Consider the following 20,708-nt stretch of genomic DNA (forward strand, 5'->3'; position numbering starts at 1 on the left):
GGGACCCTCTGGTGCACGGGTGGCGCCACTCTGGATAACTAGTAGGGACCCTCTGGTGCACGGGTGGTGTCACTTTAGGTAACTACCCTGTGATCTCACCACCGTGCCCCTCACTCCATAAAAACTGTGGTTTGAGGTCCAGGCTTGGTGGAGAGTATGTGGTGCAGAATAGGGGCAGAGAATAGCAGTATAGTGCCCTGGATCGTTTTTCTGCCCGCCCCCCTGCTCCTATCAGTACGTTACCCTGTGTAAATGGTAGGGAGTGGCTTGCTTCATTTTTTTGGTATTAAAGTGCCTTCTGAGTCTGGAGATCCTTTACTGACCCTCCTCCAGCTTCTAGGGTTAAGCTACTTTAGGTGTTTGCCGGCTTCCATTTACCCCTTTGTTTCCTAATAACAGTATTCACACTTGGATGTGTTTGAAAACATTTTCTTAACGATGTGGCAAAATCAAAAGTAATGTATCTTCATTTTTTGAAGTACTATAAAACAAAGAGGTAATTAGATTTGGATAATTTTCTTTTTTTTTAAATGACAGTGAACTTTACCAAGATTGTTCTCATTTCTCATTATTTCCTATTTTTCATATCTCTTACAGCCTCCTCTAGATTTTTTTCTCTGTGACTGCTTCCGAAAAATATGTTTCAGTGTGGGAATTTGTGCTATGAGTGTTCTGAGTCCTTGTAAAGTGTCCTTGAGGCAGATTGGCTGGAGGGAGCAGCGCTGGGAGGAGTTAATCTCCACTTGGGTAGGGGGAGGATAGAAGACGAAGAGTGAGTGTAGCTGGTCATACTCACCCGGGCAGGGGCGGAGGTGTTGCTGCCCATTTCTCTAGTGAATGGGGGTAGCAAAACCTCAGAGGCAACTTTGGGGAGAGGTGAGTGATATGTCTAAACAGCTCCCCCTTCCGGATGATTCTAGTTGCTTCCAGAGTCTCTCACTTGGGGCTGTTAAGTTCTGGAATTGCTCTTTCCTTTTATACTGTCTTCAGGGCTGATTTGGGGGAAGAGGCCAGCAGCCCACACAAGCTCTCTGTCTTGGCAGGAGCTGTGTTGTGTATCAGTCAGCGTTCTGTAGAGAAACAGAACCAGCAGGCTCTGAGAGAGAGAAAATCCGAGAGGTCAGTGGGATCTGAGAAAGAGCTTTATTATAAGGAATTGGCTCATGTGATTATGGAGCTGACAAGTCCCCAAATCTGCAGGGTGAGTCAGCAAGCTGGAGACCCAGGAGAGCCAGTGGTTTCACAGGCTCGACACCAAGAAAGAGCCTGTGTTTCAGTTCAGATTTGAATACTGGAAAAAAAGCTGCCCAGGGTCAGTTCTATTCAGGCCTTCAACTGATTGGATGAGGCCCACCCATATTGGGCGGGACAATCTGCTTTAATCAGTCTACCAATTTAAATGTTAATCTCTTCCAAAAACACCCTCATAGAAACACCTAGAGTAATGACTGACAAATATCTGGGCATTCTATGCCCAGTCAGGTTGACACAAAATTATTAATCATCACAAGCCTTAAGAGTTTTGTTCTTTTCCTATAGTCATATCATCTTTAATTAAGACCATCAACAATGGGTACATTGTTTTCCATTGTCTTGTCTTTTACCTTGACTAAAACTTATAAATCAGTTGTGAAAAATAAAGTGATAATAGACACCTATGAGTTTCCTCTTGCTTCTCTTCATTGTTAAGTGTCATGTTGGCTTTTGATTCAAATATTCATTCTCAGCTTTTCAAGAAAGAAACCTTTTTATTTACTGAAACTTTTTTTTTTTCTTTTAAAGATTCGGAAATGAGGGTTAAACTTTATAAATGCTATTTCAGTATCTGTCATTGTGGTTCTATTGTTTTTCTTCTTTGGCCTATTAAATGATGAAATCAGATTTCTTAATAACCATTTTTTGCATTTTTATAATATTTGATCTTAAAAGTTTTCTATTAATACATGCTGGGGTTTAATTTATTATATTCTATTTAGAATTTTTACATTTAAGTACTGACATGAGATGACTCAACTGTTTTTTTTTTCCCCCTATGATGTTTGGGAGTTTTGGTGTCAGGGTTATGCTACCTATTTTTTTTTGTTTTTTTTTAAAGATTTTATTTATTTGAGGCATGTGTATGCAAGCGGGAGGAGGGGCAGAGACAGAGAGAGAGGGAGACTCCTCAAGCAGACTCTCCACTGAGCACAGAGCCCAGTGTGGGGCTCAATCTCATGACTTGAGGGGAAGTGAAGAGTCAGCCTCTTAACTGGCAGAGCCACCCAGGTGCCCCTACCATCTTTTCAAAATGAATTGGGAAATTTTTATTATTTCCCTATTATAGGGCAGTGTAAATAGCTTAGGGACTTTCTGTTTGAGGGTTTTTAATAGAACATGCGAAAACAGTCTAGGCCAGATGCCCTTCTGCAGGAGATGGGTAGTACTGGGATGACTTTTATTTTCTCAGTGTATTCTGTGGTTATCTCATTCTATTGTCTTTAGATTTATTTATTTATTTATTTATTTGAGAGAGAGAGAACATGAGGAGGGGAGGGTCAGAGGGAGAAGCAGACTCCCCACTGAGCAGAGAGCCTGATGCGGGACTCAATCCTGGACTCCAAGATCATGACCTGAGACGAAGGCAGTCGCTTAACCAACTGAGCCACCCAGGCGCTCTTATTCTATTGTCTTTAAAAAGTGCTAGCCCTTGGACTTATTAATGATTCCGTTTTCTGGTTTACTGTTGCATTCTTACTTTTCACCTTTCTGAATGTTCTCTGGTTCCCTGCAGTGCCCCCCCTTCCTGCTACCAGCATTCTCTTGGTCCTGCAGTACTTTCGGCTGGGACTCTGGGACCATCAATAATGCCCTGCCACACATTAGCAGCTTTTGGTCTCTGCCAGTAGGAGAAAGATGTGGACAGATGGTGGCCAGGGCTGAAAGTGCAGGCGTGGAGAAATAGTGGGTAGAGGCTGCAGACAGTCACCTCCTGGAGAAGACAGTCCCTGAAGGGTGGGTTGGGCATCTGGTTGAATGGGACAGGTTCTGGGTCACGGGCGTGGAGGGTTGGTGGGTGAGCTAAAGCATCTTTTTACTTTTGTTCAGATTATATTTCCCTGAAGCAAATCAAGGCGTGTCATGAACTCACATTCATATTCAGCATATGTATCAGTTTCTCCTTGATTCTGGTTAATACTTTGTCTTAATTGTTATTACTATTGTAGGTTTTTAATCTTTATCTGTTTCTTCATGGAAATTTTTGAGAAGCTGTCTGAGACTTTGGTTGGGGGTGACCAGCAGGGTGCTTCTTTGCATCTGGAATATGGAGTGTACAATTGAAAGATGTTTGAGAAGTATTTAATGTCCTCTAAAGCATAAAATAATCTCAGGGACTGGGGCATTTTCCTTGTCCATATAACAATAAGTATATAAATTATAAATGTAAGTTTTTCATGAAAATTGAGTTTGTAAGGTCTCTATCTGCTATTGTAATTAGGTGGTAGAGCTTCATTTCTGTATGATTATAATTCTAATTTCTGCTGTTTCAGAATAGCTATTCCCTTCCCTCAGTTTAGTGCCTCTACCTCCCAGGCTCCTTCCACCCCCTCCCACCCCCCTTCCCCTGTCTATGAAATAACACATAGTTTAGATGATCTCTGCAGTTCCTTTTGCTGATAGCTTATGATTTGGATTTTCCTGAGTGGAAATCTAAATGAGAATGTCTTAGAAAAGCTTCTTACTAAACTCGGTCTGCTGGTATCTCACGTACTTTTGTTTTCACTGGTCTTTATTAGGTACCCACAGTTTTGTTAGGTGAAGTTCAGAACAATGAAAAGGCATAAACCCTGCTTCTCAGGATCTTGTGATCACCAAGGGATATTGGGAAGAAAGGAAAAGAGGGTTATGTTGGCTTTAGTGGCGGAAATTGTCCACCTGAATGGCATACCTTGAAGATTGGTGAGGTTATTCCATATGGCTGGAAGGAAATGAAAAGCTTATTTGCTTTTTTCATTCCCCCCCCCCCATATATTCTTATCGCTTTCCCAATATAAAATAAATGATGGGAGTTGATCCTGTTTATGGTATGTGGCTCAGGGCATGGGAACCTTCACCTTATTTTTTTCCTTCCTGAATTGAACATGAAATTCTGATGCTACAGGGCAGAGGAGAGACCAGGGTTTATGAAGATTGCATAGCTTGTGAATCTTAAGTAGAGCTCTTCAATTATTAGAGGCTCAACTTTTTCTCTTTTCCACTCAGAGTGTTACGGTAAGGAAAGCAGCTTTAAGAGATAAGAATCTTAGTTCAGTAGATAGAGTTTTGAAGAGGATGTTGAACAATGGCTTCAAAAACAGCATTTATTTCTATAATAAATGTAATACATGTTTATCTTAGAAAGATAGAAAATATTGGCAATAGCTCACAGTAGTGATTATTTGTTATTTTCTGTAATGGTTGCGGCAACCCTGTGTTGTAGGTCATGCTGTCATTCCCCCAGTCTACAGATGAAGAAACTGAAGCTTAGGAAGGTCACTATTTTGCTGCTTATTCTTCTGATTTTTTTCCCCCCCGCATAAACTTGTTCGATAAAATTTGGATCATGCAAAACAGGTTTTATGACCTACTTTTTCAACTAATAAGACATTTTAAGAATACTTCCCTTTGTTATTAAAAGTCTTTGAAAATAGATTTTAATGTCTGTATAACATTTAATCTTATGAAATTTATTTAACCCAGGATTTCTTAACCTTGGGACTGTTGGCATTTTTGGCAGGATAATTTTTGTTCTGGGAGATTGTCCTGTACATTGTAGGATGTTTAGCATCATCTCTGGCCTCCACCTACCAGATGCCAGCAGCACTTTCTCCTCCCACTCAGGTGTGGTAACAAAAATGGCTCCAGACATTGCCAAATAAATGTCTTGGGGGGATAAAATTACCCTTGGTTTGAGAACCCCTTATGTAACCATATATATTTTATGCTTTTAGAAATATATGGATATGGTGGTGCCTGGGTGGCTCAGTCATTTAAGTGTCCGACTCTTGGTTTTGGCTCAGGTCATGATCTCAGGGTTGTGAGATCGAGTCCTGTGTCAGGCTCCACTCTGGGTGTGGGAGCCTGCTTAACGATTCTCCCTCTCCCTCTCCCCACCACTCTCTCTCTTCCTCTCTCCCTCTCCGAAAAAGTAAATAAATAAAATAAATATATATGGATATGAATAGACTCATTGTGAATTATCTAGACGAAAAAGTAGACCCATGTCATCTAGGTTATATTTATCAGCTCTAATTTCAGCTACTTTTCTTTGGTTAATATGTTTTCCGTAATAGCAGTATTACTTGAAAGTCAAAATTTAACAACATTATTTGCATTCATATAAGAATGTAATTGCTTCTCTGTCACCAGTCTGATGGAAAGGCATCCTGGGAGCTTTGACCACAGTTGTTTTATTGTGGATGAATTCCATTATCTCCATGTCACTTTCTTAAAAAGTTTGGTCATTGAGGCAGCTATAATACCTTGTGTTATTAATGGAAACCAGAAGTTACTCTTTCAGCTTGTTTATGTAGTTTTCTTGATATGTTTTGACATTTGGAAGGATATATAAAGCCATCTTTCCTACCCAGCCATCTTTTTGTGTAAAGAAAATTATTTTCTGTAATAGAACTCTAGCCTACAATAATTAATGGTTGCACTTGCCCTTTTAAGGAGGTAACATTCATTTGTGAGGAGGGGGTGGTAGGCAGAACAGGGCTCATTGGAATCATTAGTCCATGATTAATTATGAATCTTATGTTCAGGGTCTTTATGCAGTTTTTTCTCATCATAGATCTCTTTTATTCTTTCATGTGAAGTTCAAGATTGACATGATGTATTTGGGGATGTCCTGTAATGTGCATGTATATGTATGTATGTTTACTGATAACATTATAGTTTCAAATAGGCGTATTTACACAATAAAATATATAGTTCTTGACTTTGTTGATAATACCCTGTTGTAGTGAATAGAATAAGTCTGTTTCTTAAAAATTTGTTAGTTATGTTTTTGAGACTCAAATTATGTGTTTTGAATGACTTACAGTATAGTTTGAATTACACTTTTTTAAAAAAAAATTATTTGTATTTGGCTCAACTGTTTTATTTTTCTGTTCTCCCTCTGCCTTCTCTACTAAATAGTGATCATAAAGATTTCAGTATGTCATGGGACTTCTTTCAAAGTGGATTATTTGGGGCGCCTGGTGGCTCAGTTGGTCGAGTGTTCAACTCTTGATTCTGGCTCAGGTCATGATCTCAGGGTAGTGAGATCAAGTTCCATGTCAGGTTCTGTGCTGGGTCTGGAGTCTGCTTGGGATTCTCTCTCTCCCTTTCTCCCTCTCTCCCTCTCCCCCCTGCCCAACCAAACAACAAATAATAACAAAAAAAAAAAACAAATAATTCACTTTGTAAAGAAAAAATTTTTTTAAATACAGATTTTCTATAATTCAAATGTTCCGATACTAGATTTGAGTAGCTTTTTAAGTATCAAACTTACAAAGGTGCCTACCAGTTTTGAATATTTCAGTTCCCCTTAAGCTAATTAGAATTCTGTAGAGAATGTTCTGGCTTTTCTTTTATACCTTCATACCCATGGTTGATGATTCTTTTGCTTTTTATTAACACTTGGTTTTTTACCCTGGAAGTTCAGACTGCATTTTTTTTTTAAACGACTTTTTTTTTTTGATGTTGGTAGTGTTCCTATTGTATCTGGCTTTAAAGAATTGGATATTAAAAAGATTTGACCCTTGTCAGATGCAGTGGTGACATGAGGCCAAGTAAACCATTCATCTTATCACAATTCCTGAATGTTCAGCTGAGGTCTTTCTCATAGGTGAACCTGGATGGGATAAAGGCCATCTCTGGTAGAGTGAGGTTGTGATTCGTTAGGGAGTGCTCACCTGCTGGTATTTTCCACTAGCTTAACTCATGTCTTATAAGATAGCTCACCTCTCCCTTTCAGTATTTCTCGTATTTTATTTTTGGGGAAAAAAAGAAACAACATAAAAAAACAGTGCATTTAATAAAGAAATAGTATCCAGAAATTTTAAGTTCTGTATTAAGAGTAACAATAAAAAATGTAACGATCTCTTGTTAACTCCCTGAATTCATGTGACACACATTTTTTAAAAGTAAAATTCAGGTCTTCCTTTGGACTGTAACAGTGGTATATAAAATGTACTGATGTGTGAAAGATATGGAGAAAGTTAAAAGAGGATGAAGAATTGGTTATAAACACCAAAAAAGTTTTTTCTTGTACATGAATTTTAAATTATCAGGTGAAAAGTGCAATATTCTTGTGGGTGTACACATGTAAGTTAGGTGATAGGACTTCTGCCATGAAAATTTACCCTACAGTGTTAGTAACAAATTACTAAATAGTTTTTCAGGCAGAAATTAATTGCCTTAATCTGTTATCCACAAAAGTAATTTTTTTGCTTTTAAGTTCAAAACTCCATAGGAATGACTGTGATATGAAATTTATTTTTAGATAGTGTTTTAGAATCCTACATAGGATGGTTTAAAGGACTTGTCTTTAATTAAAAGTGCTCTACACTTAGTGAAAATCCATGTTAGTTGAAGAATTGATTCTTTTTAAAGGAAAGCTGCAAATTTTTCTTGTATGTGTAAATGTCACTCTGTTCATATCTTCGCTTAGCTGCAAGTCAAGACTTGTACTATTCCACTAGGTTGTCATAGAAACGCAGTTAACTGTCATGTCAACTCAGACTGTTGATGGTTTTATTTGTAGGTTTGCAAGATTATTAAAATTTAACAAAAATTATTGATTTGCCTTTTATTAACACTAGGTTGTTTTCCATGGAAATTAAAACTGCACAAAACCTTTCTGCTTAAATTTTTTTAAAGGTGAAACTATATTAAGTCTGCTTGATTTTTTTCTTAAATTGTATTTAAAATGTGATATATATTCTGCAGCAGTAGAATAACCTCCATGAATTGTATTTTTGAATCATTTTCCATTTTCTTTGTTTACAGCAAGCAGAAAAAAAAGCCTTAAAAATTCACCTTTAGCCTGCTTTTTAACTTAACATAAAAGATACCTGTCAGAAAAGCATGAAATGCTACATCAAGTGCCTAATATCGGAGTTTTCATTTTATTTATGGTTTGAAGCCTAGCACGAATGCTTCAGTGAGCTGTGTTGTGAAAGTATTTATTTTTGTATATTTATGTGAGAGAAATTATTTAGTTTTCACTTATAAATAAGACAGGCAAACCTTATTTACAGTAACTTTATCTAATGGTCCGTGGATGAGTGCTTTTATGCAAAACAGTCAAGAGGCTAGAATTAACTTTTCACATTGGATGCACATTTGATGTCCAGACTTGAGCAACATGTGGTATCTTATTATAAAGACTAGCATTCAGGATTCAATTTGTGTTTAATACATTTACTTCAGAAGGCACATGTCATCTTTGCCACATTTAATGTTAACTTTGTAAGGATTTCCATTTCTTGCTTGTAGGTCCATAAGTAGAAGTGTTTATTTGTTGCTTTTTGTAATTTTCCTTTTTGTAGGTTTTTTTAGACGTGGTTAATTCACTATTTTTAACAACAGGTCACTTTTGACATATGACAGCTCCTTGGGTTGATTATCATCAATTATCTTTTTAAAGAAGTATAGGTATTTTGTTTTGTTTTATTTTATTTTATTTTATTTTATTTTATTTTTTATGTGGAGTCCAATGTGGGGCTCGAACTCACGACCCTGAGATCGAGACCTGGGCTGAGATCAAGAGTCAGATGCTTAACTACCTGAGCCATCCAGGTGCCCCAAGAAGTATAGGTCTTTTAGATAACCATGCTTGTTAAACTTCCTTTTGTCGCTATTTGTTCTTAAAGTTATTCTTAGAAGGTTAGCAGTGAATACATCATTTTTGATTTTTGACAGAGACAGAGATAGCGAGAGCAGGAACACAAGCAGCAGGAGTGGGAGAGGGAGAAGCAGGCTTCCCCTTGAGGAGGGAGCCTGATGTGGGACTCGATCCCAGGACCCTGGGATCATGACCTGAGCCGAAGGCAGATGCTTAACGACCGAGCCACCCAGGCGCCCCCATCATTTTTGATTTTTAATGCTCTTGCTAAATAAAGAACTAATAGCTTTATATACTGGGGTAAGAAAATTTGATAGCTCATCAGAGACATGGAATATTGATTTTTTTTTTAAAGATTTTATTTATGAGAGAGAGTGAGGAAGTGAGAAAGCACGAGCAGGGGGTGGGGTAGAGAGGGAGAAGCAGACTTTTGTAGCTAGCCTGCACAATGGCCCCCAATGATCCTCACATATTATTCCTGCTGTTGTGACCTCCCCTCTCACACTGAATTGTGGCTGACCTGTATGATCAATAGAATACTACAGAAGTGTGTAGGCTAGGTCATATTCAACTTTGCTTTTTCTTGGATCACTCACTGTGGGGGAAGTCCCTTTCCATGTTCTGAGGACACTCTGGCAACCCAGACGGAGGTCCATGAAGTGAGGAACTGAAGCCTCCTATCCACATCCAGCACCAACTTACCTACCATTTGAGTGAGCCATTGTGGAAGCAGATACCCTAACCCCAGTCAAGCGTTCAGATGGTTGCAGCCTCAGTGGACATCTTGCCTGAAACCCCGTGAGAGACCTTAAGTCTGAACCACCCAGCTAAGCCTCCTGTATTGCTTACCCATAGAACTGTTAAATTCATATTTTAATAGTTAAAATTAATAATACATATTTATTGTTTTAAATCAGTAAACTTTGGCATAATATGTATGCAGCAGTAGATAACTAATGCACCTGCTAAATACATTTTTAAACATTTCCTATTGATCACACAGTTCATAGTTATTTGTAGGCATAGAAATTGTGGAGGCTTTGTAGCTTTATTTTCTGTTGTGATTTGTAGCATCATTTTCATAGGCAATAGGGTAGTGTGTTATACAATCATTAACTTTAGGGCATTCATAACAACTTGAATTTTGGCTTCGTATATGTGTCTTGATGAAATTAAAATTTCTGATCATCATTTTGTACTAAAAATCTATAAAATGGAATAATTATATTTAACTCTCCAGTGTTTGTTTTTTTTAAAGTCAAGAGAATGGAGGAATCTGATGTTAAGTCTGCTTCATGGTGTTTGATGAGTATCATCCTTTCCATGCGATAATGCAGTTCTGTGCCCCAGAGGTAAAGACTTCTCTTGACATTTGAGTTTGCATCTCTGCCTGGTGTGTCCTGTCAGTCATAATCTTCACCAGGCCCAGCACTTAATACTCTACGAGTAATTTTTCTTTGACGATGATGTACCCAGGTGTGATTTTCTTCATATTTATCTTGCTTGGGATTACAAAGCTTCTTGAATTCCTGGGATGATGTCTGTCAGTTACAGGAAATTCTCCGTTGTTAACCTCTTTAAATATTGTTCCTGCCCCCCCCATTTTTATTTTTCTAGGAGTGTAATTAAAAGCATTAGCCCTTTTCCTTGTGTTCCACATATCTCCTATTCTGTATTTTTCATCCGTTTTTCTACTGTGCCTTCCCTTTGGATATTTTTTGACCTGTTTTACACTTCACTAATCCTGTCTTCTGCTAAGCCATCTGTTGCGTTCTTAGTTTCAGTGACATTTCTCACTTTTAAAATTTCCACTTGATTCTTTTTTATGGAATACAATTCCCTGTTGAAAATTTCTGTCTTTTCATCTGTCTTCTCCTCTCTTATTGAACATATGAATCATAGTCTTATTAAAGCCCTTTTTGCTAACTCCAGGTCACCCATGGGTCTGTTTTTATGGTCTTTTTTTCCCCTTGACTTTTAGTTACTTGGTCCTGTCCTGTGGCATACCTGGTGATTTTTTAAACTGATTTTATTATTTTTTATTCTTAGTATTGTAAGTGAAAATGGTAGAGTCCCGAGTAGTTTTTGTACTCTAAAAAGTTTTCTTTCTCTCAGGAGTCACCCTGTCCTTTACTGGACAGGTAGGTTGGGGGTTACATACGTACCTTAATCCAGTCAGGCGTTACTGAGTCTGAGACAGATTGAAGTTTTGGTAAGCACTTTTTTTGTGTGTCCCTTGGGGACCAGGAGTTCCAGTTAGCCTGTGGTATTCATCAGGATTTCATTTGTTGGTAATTCCTGAACTCTATTTCTTATCTTCTCAGCACATCGAGGCAGCTGGTTTGCATTTTTGAGGCTTTCTGTTTAGCTTTTTAGCCTCTTGCCCCATATTACTTTGGAAATTAGCAGTTGTCTTATGGGGAAAAGTGGTTGTGTAACAAGCCCACTTGTCTGCCTCTCTTCTCCACTGGGATCTTAGCCCTTCAAGCTGCCGGTTTTGTTACTCGAGCCCTACGAGTACCAGAAGGTTTGCTGCTTTTCCTACCCTCAGCAGTGGCCATCTTCCAAGGCAGAGCTTGGGTTTTCAGCCTCTTGTCCTACACCCCGAATTGGTAAATACCTCCAGGAAGAATGGCTGGTGCATGGGCAGCTCACCTCCCCACGCTTTCTCCGGTTTCTCCACCACCTTGGAACCTTGGTCCTTCTAACTCAGGTGGTGGCTTCAGCAGCCCTTTCACTGACGCCTTCGACTGTTGCTGTGTATTTCATTAAGGCTTTCTAGTTTTTCTGGGTGGGTGCATTGGCGTGCCTCACGCTACTCGAATGTTAGCCTGGAAGTGAAGACTCTACAATTATTTTTGAAGGGAATGTCAGTGGGTAGATTATGTTTATGAACTTCTATTTTGGCCAGCTTTATCCTGCCACAGTTGTTGGTACATGCACATTTTATCGTTTCTCATCACATATTGATACAGTAAAATAACATCTTTATCTGAATCATTGTAATAATCTTTATAATTATCCTTGATTTAATTCAGAGCCTTCACAGTCAATATAGGTTCCTAACTTAACTCCATAACTGTGAGGATTAAGGATAGGATAAGGTGTATCAACAGTGAGGTTGAACATACAAAGTTAGTAATAATGTGTACAAAATGATTAAGAAATTTTAATACATTTAAGAAAAAGAAATTTTTAACACATTAGGTTTATTCAGATGAAAGTAAACAATACATTTTCTAACAAATGATCATGGATTATAAGTTTTGAAAAATAAATATTATATTTTATCTGAAGGTATAAATACATTTTGTTGTATATAAAATTTACAATTTTCTTTCTTTGATTTTTTGTAATTATATTTTTCTAACTAAAATGAGATATTCTCAAATCTGACAAAAATATTTATAGTCTTGAGATACAAAATCCATGTCTTTGGAGGTTTATTGTATTCCTATCTCCCTGCTGTGAGTGTTTTATGTCCGTGAGGTCAAACTGACAAGTATTTTGCCCACACATCTTTTATTGGCATACGTGGCCAGATAGTTTCGTATTTACTCTAATATGCCAGAGTTGAATACTATCGGCAGTAAGAACATATACTCCTGTTTTCAACCTTTGAATGTATTCTGCTGGTGAAGTTGTAGCAGCTGATACACCCAGTTGGAAAAATGAAACCTGAAGATCTTAACCTTGAGCTGTAGTTGTAGTTATTGACAATCATTGAGGAAGCCATCTCTGGGTTCCCCTTAAGAAATGTGTTTTGAGTCTTACTATTTCAAATGAATCCGTGATGGCTGTCATTTTCTCTGCTCTTTGTGCAGGAAGAAGAAAGTGAAGAGGAGCCCAAACTGAAGTATGAAAGGCTTTCCAATGGGGTAACTGAAATCCTTCAGAAGGATGCAGCTAGCTGCATGACAGTCCACGACAAGGTAAGATAGCCCTTCTAGAGGATTCTTCTGTAAGTTGTTTCTCTTGTAAGTTTGTTTATACTTTAGAGTCCTGATGCTCTTGGTGCTGGCTTTTTCCAGTAATTGTGTCTCCCTCCCACTCTTCCTTTCTTCTTCATCTCCAACAAAAGACTGAAAACAACAACCAAAAGTATTATATGTATGTATTTGCGCACACATGCCCCCCCACACACACTGCAAGGGTGTATCATGTAGACTTTAGATAGATGTGAAAGATTTATAGCAAGTAGTTCTTGGCAACTCTATCACTTTAAATTCCTCAAACCATAAGTAGTAGAGTTGGGAAGTGTTAAGATTGGAAATGGTTTAGTCCTCCGTGCTTTCGTAAGAGCAGAAGAGATTACACTGGAAGTGTTAGGAATCAGTAGAAAGGCCCCAAATGATTACTTGTATGACCTATGAATGAATTAATATATTCCACATTTTAATCTTTGCCGTAACAAAACCCCCACCAAGTTTGAGTCCAGCCTAAGTGCTATACAGCACCTTTAGCCTATTCTTGGACAAAAACAAAATGTGTTGCAAGCGGAGTACTGGAGACCGGGCCGTTTGAATCATTGCCCTCTTCTTCCCGATGGGCCCCTTGTGTGAGGCAAACCTCCCAAGTCTGATCCATCTCCTGGCTTGATCCTGTGTTACCAGCAGTGTTGCCTCGTCCTCCTCCTTGTCCCTACCCTTCCTTTTTCCTTCAGGTCTCATTCCGCTGTAAACAGATTCCTGTATTCATTCACCATGTTAATAGAACGTTCGTTTGTTCTCTCTTGCTTCACCAGACACCCCCCTCCTTTGGGACACCTCTTGTTAGGATGTACCACCATCTACCCCTTCCCATTGTTGCCATCTTCCTGCTCCCATTGCTGTCATGTCCCAAATTCCTCTTCGTTTTGCTTCACTCACTGAAGACTGGCCTTGCCGTCCTTCTTGCAGACCTTTCCCTCTGCCTTGTCTCATCTCTCCACCGGTAAGGCCACATCTAGATGGCATCTGTACCTGGAACTTGAGGATCTTTCAGTCTGCTCTCTGGTGACCCCTTTTATCCTTCAAGCCTTTGTGTTAATTTTCCTACTAACCCTGTTTTGTGACTTTAGGGAGCTCTGATCTTGAATCTGTTCTTTATTTAATTTCTTGTGTCTGTCAGATGGTTAACTAGCCTCATTTTCTACCTGTGTCTTCAGTTCCCTTACGTCCCTGTCCTTTGTCGTGCCCCTCAAGCCAAACACTGTTGATGATTTGTTCATCATCAGCTCCTTTAGTTCTCAGTCTGTCTTCTCAGCCGCTATCCCTTCACTCTGAGGATGCCATTTCTATATAATTAAGAAAATCGAATCTCTCAGGTATGATGAGCCTCGGCTCCTGACCCCTTTCCCAACTCATCTGGATCCATGCCCATCCTTCCCCACGGGAGGCTTTCTTCCTCCTGTTCAGAGGTCTTTCTGTCCGCTGTTGATCTGCACCGCTGTTGATTTCCCCCCTCCTCTCCTAGTGATGCTAATCCTAGCCCCATGTCACCACAAATCTCTTTCTGTGTCTGTAGATTTGCCCATCTTGGATATTGAATAAACATGGAATCATACATTTTTGGTTTCTTGTGTCTGGCTTCTTTCACTTACCATAATGTTTTTGAGGTTCACCTGTGATGTAGCCTGGATCAGTACTTTACTCCTTTTTGTTTGTGAATAGTATTCCATTGTATGGACATACCACATTTTGTCTGTCCATTCACCATCTGACATTTTGCTGCTTTCAAAAGTGTGGATCTCACCTTTCCTTCTACACAAAAGCTTTGAGAGAAGCTTTCTTAAAGCCTTTTTATCACGGCACCATTCTTTTATTATTCTCTTGATCATTTCTGTGGTCCCTTTCTGGTTCTTTCACTTTCTCCTTACCTCCACCTTTCTCTCACGTGTTGGTTTTCCCAGGATTTGGTCCATTGTCCACATTTCTGTTTAGTTTGTACTTTTCTTCATTTTAAATGTCATAATTCCTACGACCACCTACACACTGACACCTCCCCAGAGCAGTGTGCTTCTTTATCCCCGTGCCTCTTAAACAGTTCTTCCTTTTGTTCTGTTTGTGCCTGAAACTCAGCACACCCATAACGAATGCATCTTCTTTTCCATCTCTAATCTCTCATCGGTTTTTGATCTCTCCCATTTGGCGGCATCACAGTCTCTTTTGTCACCTAAACCAAAGCTGACTCTTCCTTTGCTTCCAGCCAGTCATTCCTAAGTCCTGATGATTTTCGCACTTCCCCTGCCTGCACTCACAGGCCTCTCATTTTTCTACTTTAAAGCCTTCTGCCACCGGGTTGCCAGGATGATCTGTTGAAAGTACAGGTTTAAAACCCTTGTGTGATTTTCACCATCTGCTACATAAAGTCTAAGCTCCTTACTGTGGTGTGTAAACCCCCCTAAGATCTTGCCCTCTCCTGCAGTTGGCTTTATGTCTTCCCGCTTTTTGCTGCACGGGTGGTGTTCTGGTAGCAACTCTTGGCTGTTTTTACTCACAGTGTCCCTTCTGCCCGATTCTACCCCATCTCAGCTGCTTGAGCCCACTCCCATCCTGAGCCCTCATCTTTCAGTTCAGACACTTGTCATTTCTCCTGGAACTAACACACACCTTGCCAGGCAATCTACTTTTCTGCAGATTTGCTTTCACTCTGGTCCAGCCACAACACTCCTTTCTATTAAAGTCATCTTCCAGAAATTCAAATCTGATCATGTAATCCTCCCCAGAATTCTTGGGTTTCCTGATGTTTCGTGATTTGGACACCCTCTCCTACACCCTTTTCCTCTCCTACCTTTCATCTCCATAAATATTCAGATGTTTCCTATTAACCGAACTTCCAGACTCATCACTTGTCTCTTCCCCTGGGCACAAACTGGATGCTCCTGCCATATATAACCACTTGTTGTTTCTTAACTTTGTTCTGCCTTTTATGTGACTCCATGCCTTTGAGCAAGTTGTATCCATTCTGCCTAAAATGGTCTCTACTACAAGCCTGTCCTATCTGCCTCAGGGTCTATTGTCTAATTCCTCCTTGAGAGTTAAGCGTAGCTGACATCGGCCATGTTCCATAGGGTCTTAGAGATGCTGCCATTTTAAGCATACTCTTTAATTTAAATTTAATTAATCAGTCTTTTTAATCTATCTCCTTTATTATACCATCACCCTTTTAAGTAATACCTGCTTATTGTCTAAGCATATACGGTTGAACCTCTGAACAGATGAAAGGGAGAACACAGTTTGCCTGCCCAGGGATCAAACTTGATTAACACCATAATTAAACCAACTCAGTCAAGGAAATTGACAGTGGAAATTGTCATCAGTGCTGACTTTTGGAACACACACTCTTAATCTGATGCCCATGTTTCTATTTATGAGGCTTCTGATCCAGTTGAGAGTATTTTGGCTCTTAATTTAGGCCCTTGCTCTGCCACTGATGGACTGTTTCCAGGGAAGTCACATCAACTCCTGGGACTTAGTTTCTCATGTGTAGTTAAAGGCACTCCCTGCTCTGATGTTTTGAATACTACAAAACGCTATGAGGAACATAGGTGATAGTATACAGCTGGTCACATAGGAAATGTGCTCTTACTTGCTTCCTTCATAGTGTCCAAAGCTTGTCACTTCTTCTTCTTTACTTACACAAAGTCCACTCGTTCAGAGTAGTTATGCCAGGGGATGGGATGGGTCAGAAGGATTGGATGTCCATCTGGTACTTTTGTAAAGGGAGTCAAGTTTCTGTAATTAAACATGAAGGGGGGTAATTAAATTATGCTTGTTCTGTGCCCATCCTGGATTTTAAGTGTTCTCAGGTTAAAAAAAAAATTTAATAGTTACAAAAGCTCAAGGCTTTTAAAGGCCAGAAAGAGTCGCACTGAAAGGATTTGAATTTACTTTTGTGATTTGTGGCCAATTTCGCCCGTTTTTGTTGAATTTTTGAATAACCAAAACTATTAGCAAGTGAAAGTATGACTCATCAATAATTTCAGTAGTTAAATTTTCTAAGACCTATACAGTTGTCTTATCAAACTTGTTTTTTTAAGAGCAGTGAAGTTATTAATTTCTAAAAGGCCTCAGCAACAATTTAATCCAAATGATGAAATGTTTTAGTAAACAAAAGGTAACTTGTCATAGAAACCACTGTATTTTTTTTTTTCTTTTTAGAGAGACAGAGGTGGGAGGGTGCAGGGCGAGGGAAAGAGAATCTTAAGCGGTCTCCACGCCCAGTGTATGGATCTCATGACCCTGAGATCATGACCTGAGCTGAAATCAAGAGTTGGACACTTAACCGACTGAGCCACCTGGGCACCCTGAAACCACTGGATTTTTGGTTCATAAAGTAATTACAGTTTCAGGTTGAAACTATAAAATCAAAATAATTATTTTGTGTTTTCTTTCCATCTTAAATATTAAATGAGTCAAACTAGTAATTTTGAAAAAGGAAAAAGGAAAGGAATTAATATTTGGGTACTCTGCATAGAAGCTTTAAAACTTTTGATAAAACAAAGTATCATTGGAAGTTCAAGAATGGCCTTCACAGAGGCTTTGGAGAATCACCCAGTACTGAAGCACCTTTAGGATCCAAGCCCCTTTACTTTTCTAACAAACTAAACACGGTATTTATGAGGAGAATCAATACCGTCGAATACTTGGGGTGCAGTGAGCTTTTAAGACTCATTGTTTTATCATAGCCTCAGAAAGAGGCAGAGTATTTGTTTTTAGTTAGTATTATGCAGGTTTTTTTTTTTTTTTTTTTTTTAATTCAAGTACTGTCAGAGTCACTGTGGGAAAAAAAAATTACAACCATCTGAGCCATCTGAGTCCTCTGTTTCTGATTAGAATGTTCTTTTGCTTTGGATACAACATCCCAGTTTGGTTTAAATATTCAGACTAATTTCCCCCTAGAATTACCTCTTGCCCCTTCCTTTGCGGGGCCCAGGCATCCCGTTTCCAGCAGGCTTGCTGTCTTCCCTGGATGAGTAATCGGCATGGCACCCGGTGCATTCAGGCAGGCCTGTGTGCTGGAATCGTCATACCTAGTTATGTCTGCACACCTGATGTTTTATTAACCAGTATTGATTTTTTTACCCGGGGGACTTTTTTCTTCCTGAAAAAAGGCAACCTTGCAGGAGTGAAAGGCATTGCAGGGGATGAATTTCTAATGAACCCCTTCTTTCCCTTTTTGTGACTTCTCTTTAATGTAGCTTCATATTTTAAGTGCCTGAACTGAAATTTCATTTTAAGCAATTCCATTTCGATAAAATCCTTTCAAATCTTGACTTTCTGTAAGGTTATTTTTATAAAGATTGTGCTGCTTGACTGAAACGCTTAGTAGTGCCTGTAAATTTGAGCATTTCATTATAGGTTGCAATGAAGCATGCTCACATGCAATGAAATACATAGAATTTGGAACTATTTGAGTTATGCTGAAAGAAGAAAAAAGGAAGAAAAATCTCATGTCATATTTCAGGTAGTCCTAAAGTTTCTTCATGTTTGTTTAGGGTTAGTTCAAAGAATTAAAGGAACAGTGGGAGATACGAACTATTTCATACCATAAAATGAATATGTAGCTTAGCAGTTATTTTGTGACAGAAGAGGATTTTTTTTGCATTAGAATATAAACATTTACACTCAGTATTATACATTAACTTTTATAGAGGCATCTAAATGCTAACTGATAGTATAAATACTTCCAAGCTTTTTCATCTCTCAGCATGACTTAGATTTCCCTTTCTAAAAAAAAAAAAAAATCATACTTTGTCATTTGTGCATGTGTATATTGTTAAACTTAAATGATAGCACAGATTTACACATTTGCCATAAATTATGGGGGGGTTAATCATTCCCTTCTTACTTCGAGCTCAACTGTAGGTTGGTCATGCTTTCCCAGCTACACTGGAATCTGCAGCCTTAGTCCATCAGGCATTGTGTACGGACCGCATACACACCATTAGTTGTCAGCAGATGAGGGTCCTCATGAGTCATTCTGACAGCCAGCTCGCACTCTCACAATAAAGTAGGCGCTGCTCTGTTATTTCCCTGAAGCTGGAAACAAGCCTTCTCCAAGGAGTATGTATCTTCCAAGGCATTGCGGACCACTTACACATTCAGAGTCTTGACTTTGAAAATGGTTTGATTACTAAATGTGTATTAATGGTACATTAATAAACTGACCCCTCTGTTCTTCTTGCAGTTTTTGGCACTGGGCACCCATTATGGCAAGGTTTATTTACTTGATGTCCAGGGGAACATCACTCAGAAGTTTGATGTAGTAAGTATACAGTATAAAATAATGTATGAACTAGACTTCATGCTGAAAATTTATGCTTTACAATATTAGCTTTAGCAGTTTGTTGTAATAGTCTAAAGAAAGAGCCTTTATCAATTCAATCAGAGTGCTTAGGATGTAACTCTGAATTTTATAGTATATGCTAAAAATTATAAAGGTGAACGTAAAACGGCCGAGGTCTGTAAATATATATATAGGCATATATATATACATTTTATATTTTGACTTTGTATCTTTATATATAAACACCATTTAAAAATTTATTTTTATAAATCTGTTGAATTGTAATTCTTTAGTTAATTATAGTCATCCATTTGACTTTAAATGGAGTATTTAAAATACTTCTGTATGTGTTCTTTTTAAATTAGAACAGTGCGGAATATCTAGGTGAATTGTTATTAAAGAAAAAGTACTGCTTTTATTAGTGAATACTGGTCCTAATTTACATACAGGGGAAGTTGTGAAATCCTTAAAGTATGAAGCCCCCTCATTTGGTCAATTGTAAGTACGTGCCCCACCATCTTTTCTAGATCCCAAATGTAACTGAAGATTGATTGATCACCTTGCTGGTTCAGTTTATCTCTTTTAAATATAGAAAGCTGTTATTTTATGTGACTGTTTTGATGCTTGGATTCTTGGGGGATTATATTGATTGAAAGTAAAGAGCTAGGCTTTTTAATTTTTTAATTGTGATTTGGAATCATTGAGGATGAAAGAAATGTGGAATTTGAAGCTTGGTTTTGGTGTTTAAGATGTTGGAGGTTTCAAGAGCATCCATGGTTGCATGCATGTGAACATTCGGAGTGAACAGGGTGCTCATTTTAGGGGGCAGGCATTACTTTTTCAAAGACAGCATCAGCACTTGTTGAAAGAGCTGTTAGAAGGCATTGGTGTAGTTTATAAAGGAGACCACAGTTCCTGAAGTTGGCACCTTGTGTATGAAAGGAATAGGTTGCTTCATTTTACTTGAAAGAAACTGAACCACTCAGTCTTGACAGAATCTTGGGAACAGTCCAGGAAGGGACATACGCACACGAATTATACTAATACCCAAACTGTGGGTTCTTGTTTTGCTTCAGCATCTTTCAGACAAGAGGAATATAAGTTGGACCCTCCATCTACATCCTGGACACCCATCTTGGTGACTTAAACGTTTGTTCTTTCAGTTGCCATCCATTCAAACGTGTAGCTGATGCTGGGAAGAGCTCTTTTTCGTGGTGTTACCCGTAGCTCCTCACCATTAAAACAAAAACAAACAAAACAAGAAACAACCCAATAAAATCTCACCTGTCTGGTCTCTTGAACTTCCTGCTCTAGGTAGAGGATTATGTGACACTCTGCTTTCTAAAGAAGTCTTTTAAATATTGTATAGAAATTGCAGTGCTTCATTGCTGAGGTTCATGGGCCTACCTGCTGGGTCCATTGCCAAAAGAGAAACCAAGAAAAATGCTGTAGGAGTTTATTCACTCATTCATTCATTCAGTCTTTGTGTCTGCACAGTATAAGACTTCACTTATATCCTTTCTGATGTCAATTTTATGTCAAGTATATCCCATATCATCTTTCAGGTAATTTATGGTATCATCCCCCCTAA

At 38.6% G+C, this 20,708-nt stretch overlaps 1 protein-coding gene across 4 annotated transcripts in view; it reads left to right on the forward strand.

Annotated features, from left to right (window-relative positions):
• VPS41 (VPS41 subunit of HOPS complex) overlaps positions 1 to 20,708 on the forward strand; it is a 175,976-nt gene that overhangs the window by 23,516 nt on the left and 131,752 nt on the right. For all 4 annotated transcript variants that reach the window (XM_032430609.1, XM_032430611.1, XM_032430608.1 and 1 more), the window contains exons 3-4: positions 12,673 to 12,780; positions 19,019 to 19,096. In XM_032430609.1, the coding sequence (XP_032286500.1) occupies positions 12,673 to 12,780; positions 19,019 to 19,096 (186 nt within the window). The remainder of the gene's footprint in view (positions 1 to 12,672; positions 12,781 to 19,018; positions 19,097 to 20,708) is intronic.

The sequence above is a fragment of the Phoca vitulina genome, unplaced genomic scaffold, assembly GCF_004348235.1.
Source record: "Phoca vitulina isolate PV1807 unplaced genomic scaffold, GSC_HSeal_1.0 scaffold44, whole genome shotgun sequence".
NCBI lineage: Eukaryota > Metazoa > Chordata > Mammalia > Carnivora > Phocidae > Phoca > Phoca vitulina.